Source organism: Heterocephalus glaber, unplaced genomic scaffold, assembly GCF_053883595.1.
Source record: "Heterocephalus glaber isolate CG9 unplaced genomic scaffold, H.glaber_assembly_v1.0 deba00001461, whole genome shotgun sequence".
Taxonomy (NCBI): Eukaryota; Metazoa; Chordata; class Mammalia; order Rodentia; family Bathyergidae; genus Heterocephalus; species Heterocephalus glaber.
In genome coordinates this window covers 32,371,699-32,390,147 of record NW_028258308.1, presented here as the reverse complement: position 1 = coordinate 32,390,147, position 18,449 = coordinate 32,371,699, and the positions used below count along the sequence as shown (strand labels likewise).

Sequence of the window (18,449 nt, the reverse complement as noted above, 5' to 3'; positions counted from 1 at the left end):
TCCTCTGTCTATAGTCTAGTCTGAATTTACCTAGCAGTAGTTGGTAGCATAAACTCTTTGCCTTAGATCAAACAATTTTATTCAGTGTTCTTAGCTAACTCCATTTACTTCTTTATCCAATTTCCCTACAAAATTATTCCCATTACTTTCTTAGCCCTTCTGCTCAGACTTAGCTGTCTCTTTTCTTCCATGAAGACTTCATATTTTAGCCTTACTCCTTTTACTAAAATTATTGTAATAAAGCTGAGCAAGATGAGACACACCTGTAATTCCAGCACTCTGGGAGACTGAGGCAAGAGAATCACAAGTTGGAGCTCAGAGTGGGCAGCTTAGCAATTTAGCCAAACTTTGTCTCAAAATAAAAACTAAAAAGGGGGCCAGGGATTTAGCTCAGTGGTGCCGCTGCCTGCCTCCCAAGCACAAGGTCCTGACTGGATCCCCGGTTCCATAAAAAATAAAAAGGGCTACAGATGTAGTTCAATCCAAAAGTTAAGGGTTCAATCCTCCGTATCAAAAAAAATTATTACTGAGCCAGGGATTCAGCTCAGTGGTTCCACCACCTACTTCACAAGCTCAAGGACCCTAGTTCAATCCCTGGTACCAAAAAAAAAAATCAAAAAAGATTATTATTATGTTGAAGCTTCTCACATATCCCTTATGTATGTTACATAGTGACTTACTACCTTATATTGTTTGTTTGTTTGTTTGTTTGTTTTTGGTACTGGGGATCAAACTCGGGACCTTGTGCTTGCAAGGCAGGCACTGGAACCCCGGAGCTAAATCCCTGACCCTACCTTATATTGTTTATGTCACATTTCTTCTTAATGGGATAAGTCCCTAAACAGCAGAGACCATATATTATTCTTGTGTGGACCCAGCATTATCTTTGTAACACTAAAGCTAGGTATAGTTTAATGTCAGACATACAATGGGTGTTTAGCATAGAAACTTTTGGATTTTTTCTTCTCAGAAGACACATTCCTAGAGCCGGTTGTGGTGGCACAGGCCTATAGTCCTAGCACTTGGGAGGCTGAGGCAGGAAGATTGTCATGAGTTTGAGGCCAGGCTGGGTTACATAGTGAGACCTTGCCTCAAAAAACAGACCAAAAAAAGACACATTCCTAACTAAATACAGGTTGAGTCAGTCTCTCTCTCTCTCTCTCTCTCTCTCTCTCTCTCTCTCTCTCTCTCTGTTTTGTTTTTGTTTTTGAGACAGGATCTTGCTATGTAATTCAGGCTGGCCTTGAACTCACTGTGTAGTCCAGGCTGGCCTCGAGCTTGTGCTGGTCTTCCTGCTTTAGCCTCCCGAGTGCTAGGATTACAGGCATGTGCCACCACACCCAGCCTCAAGTATCCCTTATCTGAAATGCTTTGGACCACAAGTTTTTGAGATTTTGAACTTTAGGATATTTGCATATACTGTATTGACCTATCCTGGAGAGGGGACCCAAGTCAAAACACAGAATTCAGAGGAACCCTGCTCCATTGCTGGTGGGAGTGTAGACTGGTGCAACCACTGTGGAAATCAGTGTGGAGATACCTCAAAGAACTAGGACTGGAAGTCCCATTTGACCCAGCTATTCCCCTGCTGGGTATCTTCCCCAAAGAATTAAAAGAATCATACCACAGTGATATATGCGCACCCATGTTCATAGCAGCACAGTTTGTAATAGCTAAAACTTGGAAGCAGCCCAAATGCCCATCAACTGGAGACTGGATAAAGAAAATGTGGTTTTTTAATAAAATAGAGTACTACTCAGCCATAAAAAATGAAAAATTAGAGACATTTATAGCTAAATGGATGCACATTGAGGTGATACTTTTAAGTGAAATAAATAGGACACACGTGTAAATACCAAATAGTTTCTCTAATGTGAGAAACAAAGTGTAAATAAGGACTAAAAGTTATAAGAAATAGGAATAAAAGAGGCAAAGGGGAGGGGAAGTGGGAGGGGTAGGGGAAAGGAAAGAAGGGAATGGAATTAATATGAGAAAATGGAAAAATGGAAACAAAGTCTTTGTAAATAAGAAGGGATGGAGGGGTTGAAGGGAGGGCGGCAGGGGAAGGGGGAAAAATAAGAACCAAGAGAGATTATGTAAAGGTGCAGATTTCCAATCATGAGTGTCATTATATTGTATACCTAAAATGTACCAATAAAATAAAATTTTTAAAAAACACAGAATTCGTTAGTTTCATATACACGTACACAGGTAGTCTGCAGGTAATTTTATACAATATTTTTGATAATTTTCATAGTTTGATAATTTTAACGTAGTTTCATAGTGTAGAATTTTCTACTTTTGGCATCATGTCACCACTTTAAAAAGTTTCAGAGCAGAGGATTAGCTATATGGTACAATGCTTGGCTAGCATTAACACGACCCTGGGTTCAATCTCTAGTACCACTGGGGGAATAATTTTCAGATTTTGAAATTTTGAATTAGGGTTGATCAGCCTATGGTATGCTACATTGTATAGTTTTCTGTTATCTCAGAGAAAGGAAAACGATTAATACATTTGAAATTTTGCTCAAATTTGGCTGGGGCTAAAGCCCAATCTTCCCTTGGGAAATAGGAGTTGAAAAGGGAAGAAGTTAGTCTATAAAGGAACTCATCTTAGGTTCTGACATCTGCTTTTCAGTATCCATTCAGCTGTAAGAAGTCAGAATGTTCTTGAAAGATTTAAAGAATTAGCTGCAAGTTTATTATAGTAATAGAGGTATCAACTATAGGTTCTGACAAGGAAGATAATATACTGAAGAAGGTTGACCATAAAAAACATTTCAAAGGTTAATCAATAGGCCCTTGTTATGAATGAGAAAGTTTTTTACTCTAAAAGACAAAAAATAACGTTTAATTTATTAGAGCACAAGGGGCCATTTAAAGGAGGATCAGAAGTTAATGTTCTTAACATGTTACAGGGAAAATACGAGTGTATTGTGGATTTCTCTTCCTTTCTTCCAGGTGCGTTATCCAGAACGCATTACCATATTGAGAGGAAATCATGAAAGCCGACAGATTACCCAAGTATATGGCTTTTATGATGAATGCCTACGAAAATATGGAAATGCCAATGTTTGGAAATATTTTACAGATCTTTTTGATTATCTTCCGCTTACAGCTTTGGTGGATGGACAGGTGTGTATGTGTGTGGTTGTATCTATGTGTGTGGCAGTAGGAGTAAATGTCCGAAAGCACTTACTGTTAGCAGTGTATGTTCTAGATTTAGGTGACCTGGTTATGTGTGTCTCCTTGACCTTTTTTTCCTCTTTTCAAATTTCCAACCAAGGAATTTGGATAGTGTTGTGCACACTTAGAACACAAATTTCCCTGTTCTCAGATATATGTGTTAGTCTTTTGAGCAAAGAATATGCTAATATGCTTTTTTATTATAGATAAATGTTATAAGTAAATGCTTAAGACCATGATCTATAGTATTTATAAAGCCAGATGTTATTTAAAAGGGTCTCTGCACATACATTGTACAGTGTCTGCTGGTTACCATGAATAACTATTCCTGTTTTCATAGTAATTGAAAATTAGTATGTTATATATTAAACCTTTGCTAAGAAGTAAATGCTTTTTTCCCACCCAAAATAAGTATTGCAGACATACCATAGTATTGAAAAGTAGAAAAATAAAATGCAACCTTCCTGTTGTACTTTCTAGAGGTTTCACAGAATGAACTGATTTAAATTTAAATATAAAACTCTATAGTTCTTAAATATCCCTAGTTGTCAAAGCTGTAACAGATATTCTTTCAGCCTTCTGTGGGAATGTAATTTGGTTGTGACCTTCTGTGTATAATTCTGACCTATACTTTCCCAGACATGATTTTGAACATTACAATAATTAATTTAAAAGGATAATACTTTGCCTGTGCTTGCTGAAATGAAAGAAAACATGAATTTATAAGGTGGTAAATTTTCATTTAGGATTTATATTTTTAAAAGCAATATAGTCTTAATTAGAATTCAAATTAACAGACAAAATTATTTTACATGGGTATCCCATCAGTATTGATGATGTATCTCATTTTTAAAGTAAGTGCATTTGGACCAGGAGTATAGCTTAAGGCCTTAGATTTTAATCCCCAGAACTTTTTTTAAAAGTACATTACTAGAGCTTTATATATTTTTCTCCATCTGCCAGTGCCCTTCACACTCTTACCCTCCATGGACCATTGCTCTTTGCTGTTGCAGTACTTATAAGAAACAAAAGAACAAATATACACCATTATTGACATGTTACTGTTTATAAAATGTTATTGCTAGAAGACTTTATATACCTCCAAAATAAACAGAACAAATAGGTCTGTAGAATATTTGAACATGACAACCTTACCTAACAGATACAGTGTTTGGTACATTGGTACCCAGGTAACCAGGTCTAATATTTAGAAGGCTAATTTCACCAAACCTAGCTGGGTGTGGTGGCGCATGCCTGTAGTCCCAGCACTCGGGAGGCAGAGGCAGGAGGATTGTGTGAGTTCAAGGCTAGTCTGGGCTACATAGTGAGTTCAGGACCAGACTGAACTACACAGCAAGACCCTGTCTCAAAACAAATAAATAAAATTTTACCAAACCTTTAAGAAACATGAGAAGAGATAGCTTTACAGCTCACACTTTGCTCCATCCCCAGACCTGCAAAAAACAAACCAGCTGTGTGCCTAGTATAATGCCAGTATCATGACACGTGGCAAGTACAGAAAGATAAAGTCTGACCAAGATCATTTGAAAAAAAATACTATATTGATTATTTAAAACTCATTTATTCAGAAAAATATGTAATAGCATTAATGGGTTGAAGAAATTTATTGGTGAAACTTTAGAAATCCTCACCAAAATCAGGGGGAAAATGTTTCATTAAAACTTGTGTTATTATGGGCTGGGAATTTAGCTCAGTGGTTCCACTGCCTGCTTTGAAAGCCCAAGGTCCTGAGTTCATCCCTGGTACCAAAACAACAACAAAAAAAAGTGTTATTAGCTGAGCGTGGTGGCACACACCTGTAATCCCAGCACTTCAGAGGCTGAGGCAGGAGGATTGCTTTGAGTTCAGGGCCACCCTGGGCTACATAGTAAGACCCAGTCTCAAAAAAAAAATTCCCTATATTATTCAGTTTTGTTTTAGAAATCCTAGCTAGTGCACTGAGCAGTAAAAGGAATAAAAAGACATAAACATTGAGACAAAAATTATAGGATGTATTTTTTCAAATAACATTATGTACTCAGAAAATCTGAGAAAACTGAAAAACTATTGTAACCTGCAATAAGAATCAGTAGCAATGGTTGCTGCAAGGGAAATAAAGTTTTATACATCAGCAGTAATCAACAGAAAATATAATAGCAGGACACAAGATTGGAGATCCTGTTCACCAGAGAGGAGGAGAAAATACTGTAAAAAACACCCGGGATGGGAGCTAGGGATGTAGCTCAGTAGTGCACTTATGTAGAATTCATAAGACCCTAGGTTAAATCCCCAGCACCACATACAGAAGAACAAACAATAAACCATCTAGTAAAACCCTAAAGTAAAAAGGTGGGAGGAAACAGTGTATGTAAAGTTAACAGTTTTAGCCAGGGACATGCCTATAATCCTAGCACTCAGGAGGCTGAGGCAGGAGGATAGCCATGAGTTCAAGGTCAGCATGGGCTACCTAAACTTTACTTTGAAAAGAACAGCTATTAGGACGAACATATGTAACCATTATTTAGCTTTCATTAAGTTTTAGCAATAAGAAAAACAGATATATTTTCTTTCTAAATTCATACAGATATTTTGCCTCCATGGTGGCCTCTCTCCATCCATAGATACACTGGATCATATAAGAGCCCTAGATCGTTTACAAGAAGTTCCGCATGAGGTAAACTTCATTTTATAAAGTAAAAGCAATATAAGCACATGTGAGGAAGCTAAATAAGTTCAGTATGACTGCTACTAATTTGTGACATATACTTTATTTTCTTGATTAGGGCCCAATGTGTGATCTCTTATGGTCAGATCCAGATGATCGTGGTGGATGGGGTATTTCACCACGTGGTGCTGGCTACACATTTGGACAAGATATTTCTGAAACATTTAACCATGCCAATGGTCTCACACTGGTTTCTCGTGCCCACCAGCTTGTAATGGAGGTATGTATTTTTTCTGCCAAATGGTCTTTATTTCAAATAATATGTATGTCTTCATGACTTGGAACATAGGAAATACTGCTTCTCATTACCAAATGAAAGGAGGAAAATTTATATCAAATAGGGAAAGTATTGGTTGCCCAAAGCAAAATTATTATAATTCATTTTTAAATAGAGAAATTTATAAAAATAATTCCCCAGAATTCTCCTCCTCCAGCCTTTTTTTTTTTTTGGTACTGGGGATCGAACTTAGGACCTTGCGCTTTTGAGGCAAGTGGTGGCACCACTGAGCTAAACCCCCAGCCCATCCTACCCCAGTCTTGATTGTAAACATCTTGCTATATTTGCTTTATCACTCCCAATCCCCAACTTTCTTCTGAATGTCATTTGTAGACAAATGCCTCCTTTATCTCCAAATTTCCAGGTGTATTTTGTTAAGGGTATTTTCTTATAAAGCCGGAGAACAGTTATCACAATCAGGAAATCATCATTGGTATAATACTACTATCTAAACACTTTAGTCAAATTTTACTAATTATATCACTAATATTCTTTATAGCAAAATTCAGTTTTTGTCCACGTGCACAATGTAATCTTAGATTGGGTTATATTCTGTCTCCTTTAATATGGAAATAACTCCTCATATTTTGTTTTGTGCTATCTTGACATTTTGGAATAATGTGTTAGTTACTTTTCTTTTGTTGCTGAGACAAAATACCCAACACCTAAAGTTAGAGGGGAAGGGCTTTATTTGGCTTACAGTTCATAGAGATTTCAGGCCATAATTGGCTGGCTCCAAGACAGGGAGGATGGCAGACAGTCATCACAGAGGAGAAACAATATGGTGCACAAGGTAGAAAAAGCAGGGAAAGAGGGAGCTTCGCCCACATCTTCCTACCTCATTTGTCCCATCCAGGCTACCAGGATTAGGGCAGTAGTGGTTTAGTAATCACACGCCCTTAATCTCAACATCACACATTCCAGATTCAGCTACCTCTGACCAAATGAGGCTTTGGGGTGACATCCAGACCCAAACCATAACAAATAATATCAGCAATTTATTTTATAGAACTATCTTTCAATTAATCTAATTAGCATTAGATTTAACTGATGCTTCCTTAATAGGATTCAGAATATGTGTTTTGGCAGGCATAACATAGAATGATGTTGTATACTCAGTGCATTTTATCAAGGGTCATGAAATCTGTATGTCCCATTGCTGGTAGGTTAACTGATCATAGGATTTCTCCCCTATAATGTTACTATTTTGTAACTACTAAAGGAATGGAAACAGAGCAAAATCCCTCCAAACCAGTAGGAAGTAAGATGTTAAAAAGAAAAACCTTCACCAGCTCAGTAGAAGCAAGGAGAGGGGTATAATAGAGGAATATAATAAAGAACACAAATTTATATGATAAAAATAAACAGTAGTCATAAGAAATGTAAATGGACTAAATTTTTTCACGCATAAAAGACTCCCAAGGTGGATAGATCAGAGTTCAGCTATTATTTGGAACATATGTAGAACATAATGACACCACAAATTAGAGGTAAGCAATTGAAAGTAGCTCCTTCTTGTATAACAAGTTAGATAGTTACCAAAAATATAGCCAATATGAATCAGAATAGACTCTAAGGAAAAAGTATCATTATGAGCAAAACAGTCATCATTGAAGAAAATTGGCCCAATTCTCTAGGAAGAAAGTATGCTAAGTTTGTGTTTACTGATAATAGTTTCAAAATATATAAGCAAAAATTGACACAATTTATGAAAGTTGAGAAACCTGTCGTCATTGTGGAAGAAGTTTCAGTGTAGCTAAAATCTCAAAAATTAAGCACAATTGCACAGTTAGGAGCTCTGTGTAACAGCACCCTGTTCCCAGTAGTTAACACAGTGTTCTGTACAGATAGATAAACTATTCAAGATGGAGGCCATATAATGTAACATAGATGACTGTGTATCTCCAAGGGATATTTGTGGGGTTTTTTATAGTCAGGATCATCATTTTATAATGAAACATTTTTTTTAATGCTGCAGGGATACAATTGGTGTCATGATCGGAATGTGGTTACCATATTCAGTGCACCCAATTACTGTTATCGTTGTGGAAACCAGGCTGCTATTATGGAATTGGATGACACCTTAAAATATTCTTTGTAAGTAACTCTAAGTGATAATTGTATGTAATCAACTTCCAATACATTTTTAAAATTTTTAGTTTATTAGTACATATGTGTAGTGCATAATGTTTAGATTCCTCATGGGATGTTGGTACATGTGCATAACACATCTTAATTCCTTTTTTCATCCCTTTTCCCTTCCATCCATCCACCCTCCACACATTTCTTTACCTCCCCTGTTTTGTACATATTTACAGTACATAATGTTTACATTCTTTGTGTGGAATTGGTACATTTACATAACACATCACAATTCATTATTTTCATCCCTTTTCCCTTCGTTCCTTCCTTCCCTTTCCCCTCTCTGTATTTCCTGATCTCCTTCCCTTCTGGGAACAATCTACCTTCCTACTTCCTGTTATGTATCTTTTATTTTACTCTTTATTTTCACTCTGGATTTCTCATATAAGAGAAACAATGATATTAAGTTTGTCTGATTTATTTCACTTCATATTAAGGTCTCAAGGTACACACATTTTCCTACAGATAACTCCAGCCTATCTTTTTTATGACAGAGTAATATTCCATGGGGTGCAAATACCGCATTTTCATTATCCATTCATCTGTTGATGGTCTTACAGGCTGCTTCTAATATTTAGCTATTATGAAATGTGCTGCCATAAACATGTATACATGTCTCTCTGTAATATAATGTCTTTAACTCTTTCAGGAAGATACCTAGTAGGGGGATAACTGGGTCAAATGGAACCTCTAGTTTTAGTTTTTTGAGGAATCTCCATACTGATTTCCATAATGGTTGTACTAGTTTACACTCCCACCAACAGTGTAGAAGTATTCTTTTTTTCCTTCACAGCCTCTCCAGCATTTGTTATTATTTGATTTCTTGATGGTAGCCATTCTTTCTGGAGTAAGATGGAATCTCAGTGTTGTTTTAACTTTCATTTCTCTAATGGCCAGCAAAGTTGAGCATTTTTTCATATATTTATTTGTACTTCTGAGAAGTATCTATTCATATTGCTTGCCCATTTTTTTATTGGGTCTTTATTTGGGGGATCTCTTTTTTTTTTTTAATTCTTTCTGTATTCTAGATTTGAGTCCTCTGTCTGAAGAATCACTGGCAAAAAATTTTTCCCATTCTGTAAATTGTCTTTTCACCCTGTTGGTTGTTGATTTATATGCAGAAGCTGTTTAATTTGCTCATTTGCTGATTCTCAAACTATTTCCTGTACTGCTGAGGTTCTTTTTAGAAAGTCCTTGCCTATGCCTAAGACTTCAAGAATTTACTTTTTTTTTTTTTTTTTTTTTTTTTTTTGGTACCAGGGATCAAACTCAGGACCTGGAGCTTGCCAGGCAGGCACTCCGCTGCTGAACTAAATCCCCAGCCCAAGAATTTTCCTATCTTGTCTTCTAGCAAGTTAGTTTCTGTTTTAACATTTAGTTCTTTGATCCATTTTTATTTTAGGTTAGTACATGGTATTAGATATGGGTCTAGGTCCAGTCTTCTGTATATGGACATCCAGATTTCCCAGCACCATTTATTAAAGAGACTATCCTTCCCCCAGTGTGTGTTTCTTTGTTTTGGTTTTTTGGGGTTTTTTGCCGTACTCGGGATTGAACTCAGGACCTTGTGCTTGCAAGGCAGGCACAGTGCCATTGAGCTAAATTCCCCGCCCCTTTGTGTGTTTTTGACCCCTTTGTCAAAGATCAAATAATTGAATGTGCTTGAGTTCATTTCTGCATCCTCTGTTCTGTCCCATCAGTTCTCATGTCTGTTTTTATGTCATTACTATGCTGTTTTTATCACTGTAGCTTTATAATATAGCTTTAGGTCTGGGATTGTGATACCTCCCACTTTGCTCTTGTTACCAAGGATTGCTTTTGCTATTCTGGGTCGCTTCTGGTTCCATGAGAATTTTAGGATTATTTTCTCTAGATCTGTGGAGACTGCTGTTGGTATTTTGATTGTGATTTCATTAAATCTGTTTATCAATTTTGGAAGTATGTCTGTTTTTACTATACTGGTTCTACCTATCCAGGAATGGGGGATGTCTTTCCATTTTTTTATATATCTTCTTTATTTTCCTTTTTCAGAGCACTGTCGTTTTCATTGTAGAGGTCTTTCATTTCCTTAGGTTAATTCCTAAGTATTTAATTTTTCTTGGTGCTATTGTGGTGGTATTTTTCCCCTAATTTCTTTTTCATTGGATTCAGTATTAGCGTACAGGGAAAGTATTGTTTGTTTGTTTTGAGATGGTCTCGATGTGTAGTTCAAGCTGGCCTTGAACTTACTATGTGGTCCAGAGTGGCCTCAAACTCAGGGCAATCTTTCTCCCTCAGCCTCCTGAGTGCTGGGATTACAGGCGTGCCTGTAATTGATTTTTGTGTGTTGATTTTGTATTCTGCTACAGTACTGAATTTGGTTATTAATTCTAAGAGTCTTTTGTTGGATTTGGGGGGATCTTCTATATATATCCCTTTTATTTTTCTTGCCTAACTGCTTTTGCTGATATTTCTAGTACTATGTTGAACAGTGGTGATAGAGGACATCTTTGTCTTTTTCCTGATTTTAGAGGGAAAGTGTTTAGTTTTTCCTCATTTAATATGATTTTGGTAGGAGGCTTGTCATAAATGGCTTTTATCAGATTGGGATAAGGTCCTTCTCTACTTTTTCTCTTCAATGTTTTTGTCATGAAAAGATGTTGGATATTGTCAAAGGCCTTTTCTGCATTTTTACGAAATGATCATGTGATTTTTGTCCTTGCTTCTATTTATATGATGTATTACATTTATTGATTTTCATGTGTTGGACCATCCTTGCATCCATAGGATGAAGCTTCCTTGGTCATGACATATCATCTTTCTGATGATTCGTGCGTTCTATTTGCCACTATCTTACGAAGACTTCTGCATCTATATTCATTCATAGACTTTTTTTTGGTTGGATCCTTGTCTGGTTTTGGAATCAGAGTGATGATAGCTTCCAGGAATTGACTTGGAGAGTATTCCTTCCCTTTTAGTTTCATTAAAAAGCCTGAGGAGGATTGATGTTAGAACTTAAGTTTTTATAGAATTCAGCAGTGAACCTGTCCAGACCTGGGGTTTTATTAGTTGGTAGATTATTTATTACTGCTTTGATTTCATTACCTGTTATTGATTTATTCAGGGTTTTTTAATCCTCTTTGTTCAGTTTGAGTGATTCATATGTATCTAGGAATCTATCCATTTCTTCTGAATTCTCCAATTTATTGGCATACAGGTTTGAAAAGTAGATGTTAATAATTTTTTTTCCTTTGGCTGCATCTGTTGTGATTTCGCCTTTTTCATTTCTAGTTACATTGATTTGGATCTTTTCTCTCTCCTATCTTCACTTGAAATAACATGCTGAATGTGGCAACATGTTTGCCCCAATAGCCAGTTCTCCCAGAATGGGCCACAGTATTGCTAATGGCCTGTGGCCAATCTAGATATTGGCATCTCAAGAAAATCAGTTAATAGCAACAGCTGTGACACTTTTGCTATTGTAATAAAATCAGCATCAATTATAGCATGAAATACAAGCTGAATATTTATAAACCCTAAGGACCAACAAAATACTACCCTTGTCCATAGAAAGAGATCTGTAATTATATTGTGAACACTAAGACAAGCCAAATATTGACCTACAGTAAATATCTAGCAAATGGAACAACTTTACCTCTATTAACAGTAGCACAGTATTGAACCGCAATAGCATAAAGTTAGCTATCTAGAAATTCATAACGTTTAGTAGTTGTGCTAGTAAAAGGTAGAGGGAGTGGGGGATCTGAAGAATGGGGAAAAAAGCAAAATTTGAAAAATTAACTAATGGGATATGAGGAAGAGAGAAAAGTAAGATAGGAGATCTATTAAGGAGTGAAAGGAAATTAATAGTTATAGAGAACAATTGCTAGAAAAAAATGATAAGCAGCAAAAATAGGAGATGAAGGAAAAGCTGGGAAGGAAAGAGAGAAAAGGGGGAAAAAAGAAAGTAAAAGAAGAAAAAATAAAGTGGGAAAAAAATCCCTAGCTCTGAAAAAACCCAATGAAGGAAAGATAAAAATAATACAAAACAGAAAAATCAATAAAAAGATTGAGTCAAAGAAAAAATTCTGGGTTACTGAATGAGTGGTTTCTTTCCATGATCTGCAGCCTTGGGACACAGCCAGACAGGATTTTTTGTGCCTAGCTTTAGGGCCTGTGCATCTTTAAGGGTGGGTCCCTCCTTGCGCTAGAGGCCCTTCTGTTTGTGCCAGAAGACTGTGGCTACTGTTCAAGCCAAGGCAAGTCCTTGCTCCTGTTGGTAGGTAGGGACCCAATCAGCCCTCTGTTCTCTGCTGGATGTAGACTGCAAAGTGAGTGTTCAAGTGGGCTGTTGGCTTAATGTTAACAGTTGTAGGATCTGGTTGCTCCCACCATTCCCCTAGTCTGCTGGCCGGGGGGCGGGCTGCTCCAGGTTGCTCTTTCACGTGGGGTTGGGGGGCACCCTCCAGGTCTGCTCTCTTCAGTTTTAGAAGAAAAATTTTTAATGTAGCTGCTAAAATGAGGTAGATTTCTGCTTCTGGATTATGAAAGGAGAAATGTGACAGACTATGTCCACAACAAAAATAACCATTTAACTGGAGAAAAACAATTTTTTAAAAAGTTTTTGGGAATTGTCCCAAATGCTTACAACAGTTATTCAAGAAAAATCTACCAAATCTCAACAGTAACAGTTGGAGCCTGTGGCATCCGATCCATGACTTACTTCCTCTCCCTACTCCCTAGCCACTTTACAGAAACTGTTCCAGCTGCTCACCCATGGCTCCGTGCTTCTTAACCGTGGGGTTTCTATAGCTCCCAGTCTGGGGCTGTGATTTTTATCCCAGATTAAACTCGTCCCAGCTGCCCTGGTCTTGGGTTATAGACATTGTACTTCTGGTAGATGGTTAAGTGGCCAAGGCTCTCTTCCTCAACCCAACCTCTAGGGTGCTCTATTCCAGATGTTTGTGACAAGTTGAGAAGACTGGGTTCATAGTTGCTCTTGCCACAGCACATTCTGTGGATCAGGAGATGTCAGAAGCAGTCTGTACCTGTCCCCAGCAGTAGCACAGAAGTTCTGCTCAAAGAGTAGAGAGGCAAAACAGAAAAGTTCCTCAGCTCTGCCTTATTTAGAATAGAGGGTAGAAAATTCTCAGCCTGAGTACTTTCTTGAAAACGGTGGCTGTCGTGGTGAAGACCAGTTATGAGTGTCACGGTTCCTGTGATACTCCTGGTGACAAGCAAAAGAGTAGAGCAACAAGAGTTAACAGATAAAATGAGGGAAAGAGACAGCCAAGAAAAGCTCTGCTGGGATCACAGTAAATTCAGGGTGGCAAGAAGGCTATGTGCATGTACTAGCTATACCCACTGAGTAAGGTATGGAATATTCCTGATAACATTCCCAAGCCATACATAGATTGTACTGAGTTGAATAGTGGCCTCTCAAAAAATTCATATTTACTCAAAACCTTAGTGTGATGTTATTTGATAATACTTTTTTGCAGATTTAATTAAGATGAGGTTGCACTGGGTTACAGTGGACCTTCAATCCAATATGACTAATATCCTCACTAGAAGAAAAGCAACACAGATTCAGAGGAGAGAAGCCATATGAAGATAGGCAAACAGGGGAAAGATGGCATAGGGAAGTAAAAAGAGTTAAGATATGTTATGTACATGTACCAACTCCCCATGATCAGTATAATTATGTACTACAAACATGTACTAGTAACAATTTAAAAATAACACAGCTGCACACATATGTGAAATTTCTCTTTAAAAAAAAAAAATAGGGGCCAGGGATTTAGCTCCGTGGTTCCGCCGCTTGCCTCACAAGTACAAGGACCCAAGTTCGATCCCTGGTACCAAAAAAACAAACATAGATTGGAGTGATGTATCTATAAATCAAGAATCAGGAAGACTTTTTCCTTAGACCCTTCAAAGGGAACAAGACCCAGCCAACACCTTTCAGACTTTTAGCATCCATAACTCTGAGAGAATGAATCCATGTTATTTAAGCCACCCAGTTGTGATGATAGCTGTAGGAAACTAATAAATTGGTTTGTTAACAATGTGTGTAACCCAACACAAACTTCAATCAAACACCAGCTGAATAGTAAGTTGCTCTGACCCAGGAACACCCTTTAGTCAGGCTTAAAAATCACACCCACCCTGACATATTGAAGACTGTGTGCATGCTTAAGGTTATGACCTCCAGGACTGATTAGAAAAGGAAAATTCAGGTAGGATTCATCCTAGGAATGCAAAGTTGGTTCAGTGTAATAAACCATGTTAAAATTAAAGGGCCGCCGGGCATAATGGTACATGCCTGAAATCCCAGTACTGGGGAGGCTGAGGCAGAAGGATTGCCAAGAGTTTGAGGCCAGCCTGGGTTACATAGTGCAAGGCCTGCCTAAACTACATAGTGAGATGGTCTCAAAAAAAAAAAAAAAAGTAAAGGACAAAAGCCAGTCATCTTAGTAGATACAGAAAATGCATTTGTCGAAACCCAATATCCTTTCAGAATAAAAATACTCAACAAGCTATTCATAGAAGGAAACTTCTTCAACTGATAAAGCAATCTGTGAAATCACACACCCCCATTTAGCATCATACTTAATGATAAAAAAAATGTTGTCTCCCTAAAATCAGGAATGAGAGAAGCATTACAAATCTTTCTTTGCTAGGCTCTGGAATAGACTTCTTGCCTGCTTTAAATTTTTACCATAGCTTTGTAAAGTGATGATACTGATTAAGACCACCCAGAATAACTTGCCTAGGGTCATTCCAGCCTGTGTTAATGCAGCAGCATTGGGAAACCAGGACTACTATTTCTTTTTTTGGTACTGGGGATTGAACTCAGGACCTTGCACTTACGCGAGGCAGGCGGTGGAACCACTGAGCTAAATCCCCGGCCCAAGGACTACTGTTTCTATTCAGTGTCTTATTTTTTATTGATTTGTTTGCTTCTGAAGTAAAATATTTTAATGAGTTCCTTTCTTTGCTGTTTGTAGTCTTCAGTTTGACCCAGCACCTCGTCGTGGAGAGCCTCATGTAACTCGGCGCACTCCAGACTACTTCCTGTAAATTCTTCCTGGGAAAAACTGCCTTTGTATGTGAAAGTATACTTGGCTTTTATATATATATATATATATATATATATATATATATATATATATATATATATATATGTATATGTATATGTATATGTATGTGTGTATTTAAAATTTTTAAAAGGCAACAGTAATCTCTTTTGGTAACAAATTGTGATCTATCTTGGCATTGAACCACATCATGGACCAAAATGTGCCATACTAATGATGAGCATTTAGCACAATTTGAGACTGAAATTTAGTACGCTATGTCCTAGATCGGTCAGTCCAACGGTTTGCCTGCTGTATTTGTAGTAACTATTTTCCTCTGGACTGTTCCAGAAAAAAAAGGTAACTTAACTGCTTTACCTCCTTTTGTGCTTATTTGGAAATTTTAGTTATAGTGTTTAACTAGCATGGATTAATACATTTGGAGTTTTATTTTTAACAAAAATTCACAAGCTGACTTCCACTTAATCCATTACCCTTTATTTTATTGAAATGTATAATTAACTGAAGAAAAGATTCTTCCTGGGAGTATGTTGTCATAACATTAAACAGATTGCCCTTCATTTACATTACTGTTTTATGTTGATCTCTACATTTCTGTATATTTGTCATGACAGTGGTTGCTCCTATTTGGTGTACTGAGCAAATAAACTTTTCATTTTAAACAAAAACATGGATTTAACTGTGGTCTGCATAAAATGAAAGCTTCCTTATTTTTAAACTTGGTATAAAATTTCTTAAAACATTTGGGCATGGTAGAACACACCTGTAATCCCAGCACTCTGGAGGATGAGGTAGGAGAGTCACTGTGAGTTTGGGGCCAGCCTGGGCTACATATGAGTTCAAAGACCAGCCTATACTACGTTGCAAGATTTTGTCTCAAAAAACAAAACAAAACAAAAAAATCTCATATAACAAATAGTTGTGGAAAGATGATTTAAATGTAATGCTCTTGGGTTGGGGATTTAGCTGATTAGTAGAGTACTTGCCTAGCACATGAGTGAGGCCCTGGGTTCAAGCCTAAGCACCGCCCTGCAAAAAATGTAATTTTTTCCTGGTCCTCACAATTGAATTCAGAGGCACTATATCACTAAGATACACCCTAACACTTTTTTATTTATTTATTTTGGTACCGGGGATTGAACTTGGGACCTTGTGCTTGAGAGGCGGGCGGTGGAACCACTGACCAAAATCCCTGGTCCCCTTTTTTTATTTTTTGAAAGAGTCTCACTAAGTTGCCTGGGCTGACCTCATACTTGCCATCCAAGTTCATTTTCCGAGGGGAAAATATTCCAAATATTAGATGATAATTGTTAGACCATTAAAAGGCCATTTTTGTTTCTAAACATTTCATTAGGTGATTTGTATTAATTTATTCATGATTTTAAGTACAAGTATGGATTATGTGCTATCACTGTAGATTTATGGAACTAGGAAGGAGAATATTTTTAAATTTTTATTAGTACATGTTAGCAGGGCATAATGAATACATTCATTGTGGGGAATTGGTACATGTATATAACACATTGGGTAAAAAAATTTTAAAACTAAATAATAACTTTAGTTTTGAGCCAAGCGTAGTGACGCACCTATAATCCCAGCACTTGACAGGCTGCAGCAGGAGGATCGAAGCAAGTTCGAGGCCAGCCTGGGCTACATAGTGAGAACCTGTCTCAATCAGTCAATAAAATCTCTACTTTTGATCTAGAAATAGGAATAGATCTCTGAAAGGTTAGTAAAAGTAGTAATGATAATACTATTCAAATGTATAAATTCCATGTTTTAAGAGTAGATTTTGGAGTCAGTGTTGATGGTGAGGGTGGAAGTGGAAAATACAAGGGAAAAAAAAGTTTTCAAAGAGAATATTAGAAATAAGTATAAATACAGTAAGTTCCCTACTCATGAATGAGTTCCATTCTGGGAGTTCATAAAATGTAACTCTTAACAAACCTTTGACCCAAAGATACAATGTATATTGCTTTTGCTTAGCAGTCCACATCACTGCTTCTCCTCTTGCTTCTAGACATCCTGGGTTCTGATTGAGCACAGCAGCACAACTGTGACAGTGTAGAGCAGACATGTGAGCTACTTCCACAATTTGTTTGTATCTGAATGTTTGTAATCCAAAGTCCATTCGTATCTATGAAAGTTCAAAGCTTGAATGTTCCTAAGTTGGGGACTTACTGTATCTCAAAATCAGAATCAATATAAATGGACTAAATTCTCTAATTAAAAGACAGTCTGCCAGGGATTTAGCTCAGTGGTTCCACCGCCTGCCTTACCAGCAAAATTTAAGGAGAGTATCAATACATGTAAAATTGAGTTAGCTCATTTCTAAACCCATATGCACCCAACCAAAATACAGTATGTTTGCTATAGTTTCAGTATGCAACCCCAAATTCATGTGTTGGAAACAGCCCCCAAACTAACTGTTGAGAGCTAGGACTTTTAAAGAGGTGAGTAGATAACGGGAGTTCTGCCCTTATGAATGGGTTGTACCATTGTTTTGTTTTGGTTTTGGGGACTGGGGATCGGACTCAGTACCTTCCACTCACAAGGCAGGCACAGTGCCACTGAGCTAAATCCCCGGCCCTGGGTCATACCATTGTTTCATAATGAGGTTTGTTTCCATGATTTGTTATAAAATGAGTACAATCTTCTTGCTTTTTTGAGCTCTTTTCCTCTTCAGCCTTCTGACATGGGATGACACAGAAGGCAGCCCTCCCCAGATGCCAGCTTCTTTTTCTTGGATTTTCCAGGCTCCAGAACTGTAAGAAATCTTTTTTATGAATTACCTAGGCTCCGGTACCCTGTTATAGTAACACAGCACAGACTAAGATAAAATTAGTTCTGAGAGTGACACTTAAAGATGTGGAAATGGCTTTGAACTGGGTAACTGATAGAGACCACCTTGAACGAGCTGCAAATTTATAATTGGCTTTTCATATTGAAAGTCTGAGTCTGCCTGTTGGCCCACAGTGGCTGGCCTGAAGAGCCAGCAGTTGGTGTGTGGGAAAGAAAAAATTTCCCCACACCACTG

At 37.4% G+C, this 18,449-nt stretch overlaps 1 protein-coding gene across 1 annotated transcript in view; it reads left to right on the top strand.

Moving 5' to 3' along the window:
- Positions 1-16,080, top strand: part of Ppp2cb (protein phosphatase 2 catalytic subunit beta) — a 36,175-nt gene extending 20,095 nt beyond the window's left edge. The window contains exons 3-7 of the mRNA XM_021236731.2: positions 2,965-3,138; positions 5,774-5,863; positions 5,973-6,134; positions 8,170-8,288; positions 15,323-16,080. Of these exons, the coding sequence (XP_021092390.2) occupies positions 2,965-3,138; positions 5,774-5,863; positions 5,973-6,134; positions 8,170-8,288; positions 15,323-15,395 (618 nt within the window). The 3' untranslated portion in view covers positions 15,396-16,080. The remainder of the gene's footprint in view (positions 1-2,964; positions 3,139-5,773; positions 5,864-5,972; positions 6,135-8,169; positions 8,289-15,322) is intronic.
- Positions 16,081-18,449: the final 2,369 nt, after the last annotated feature.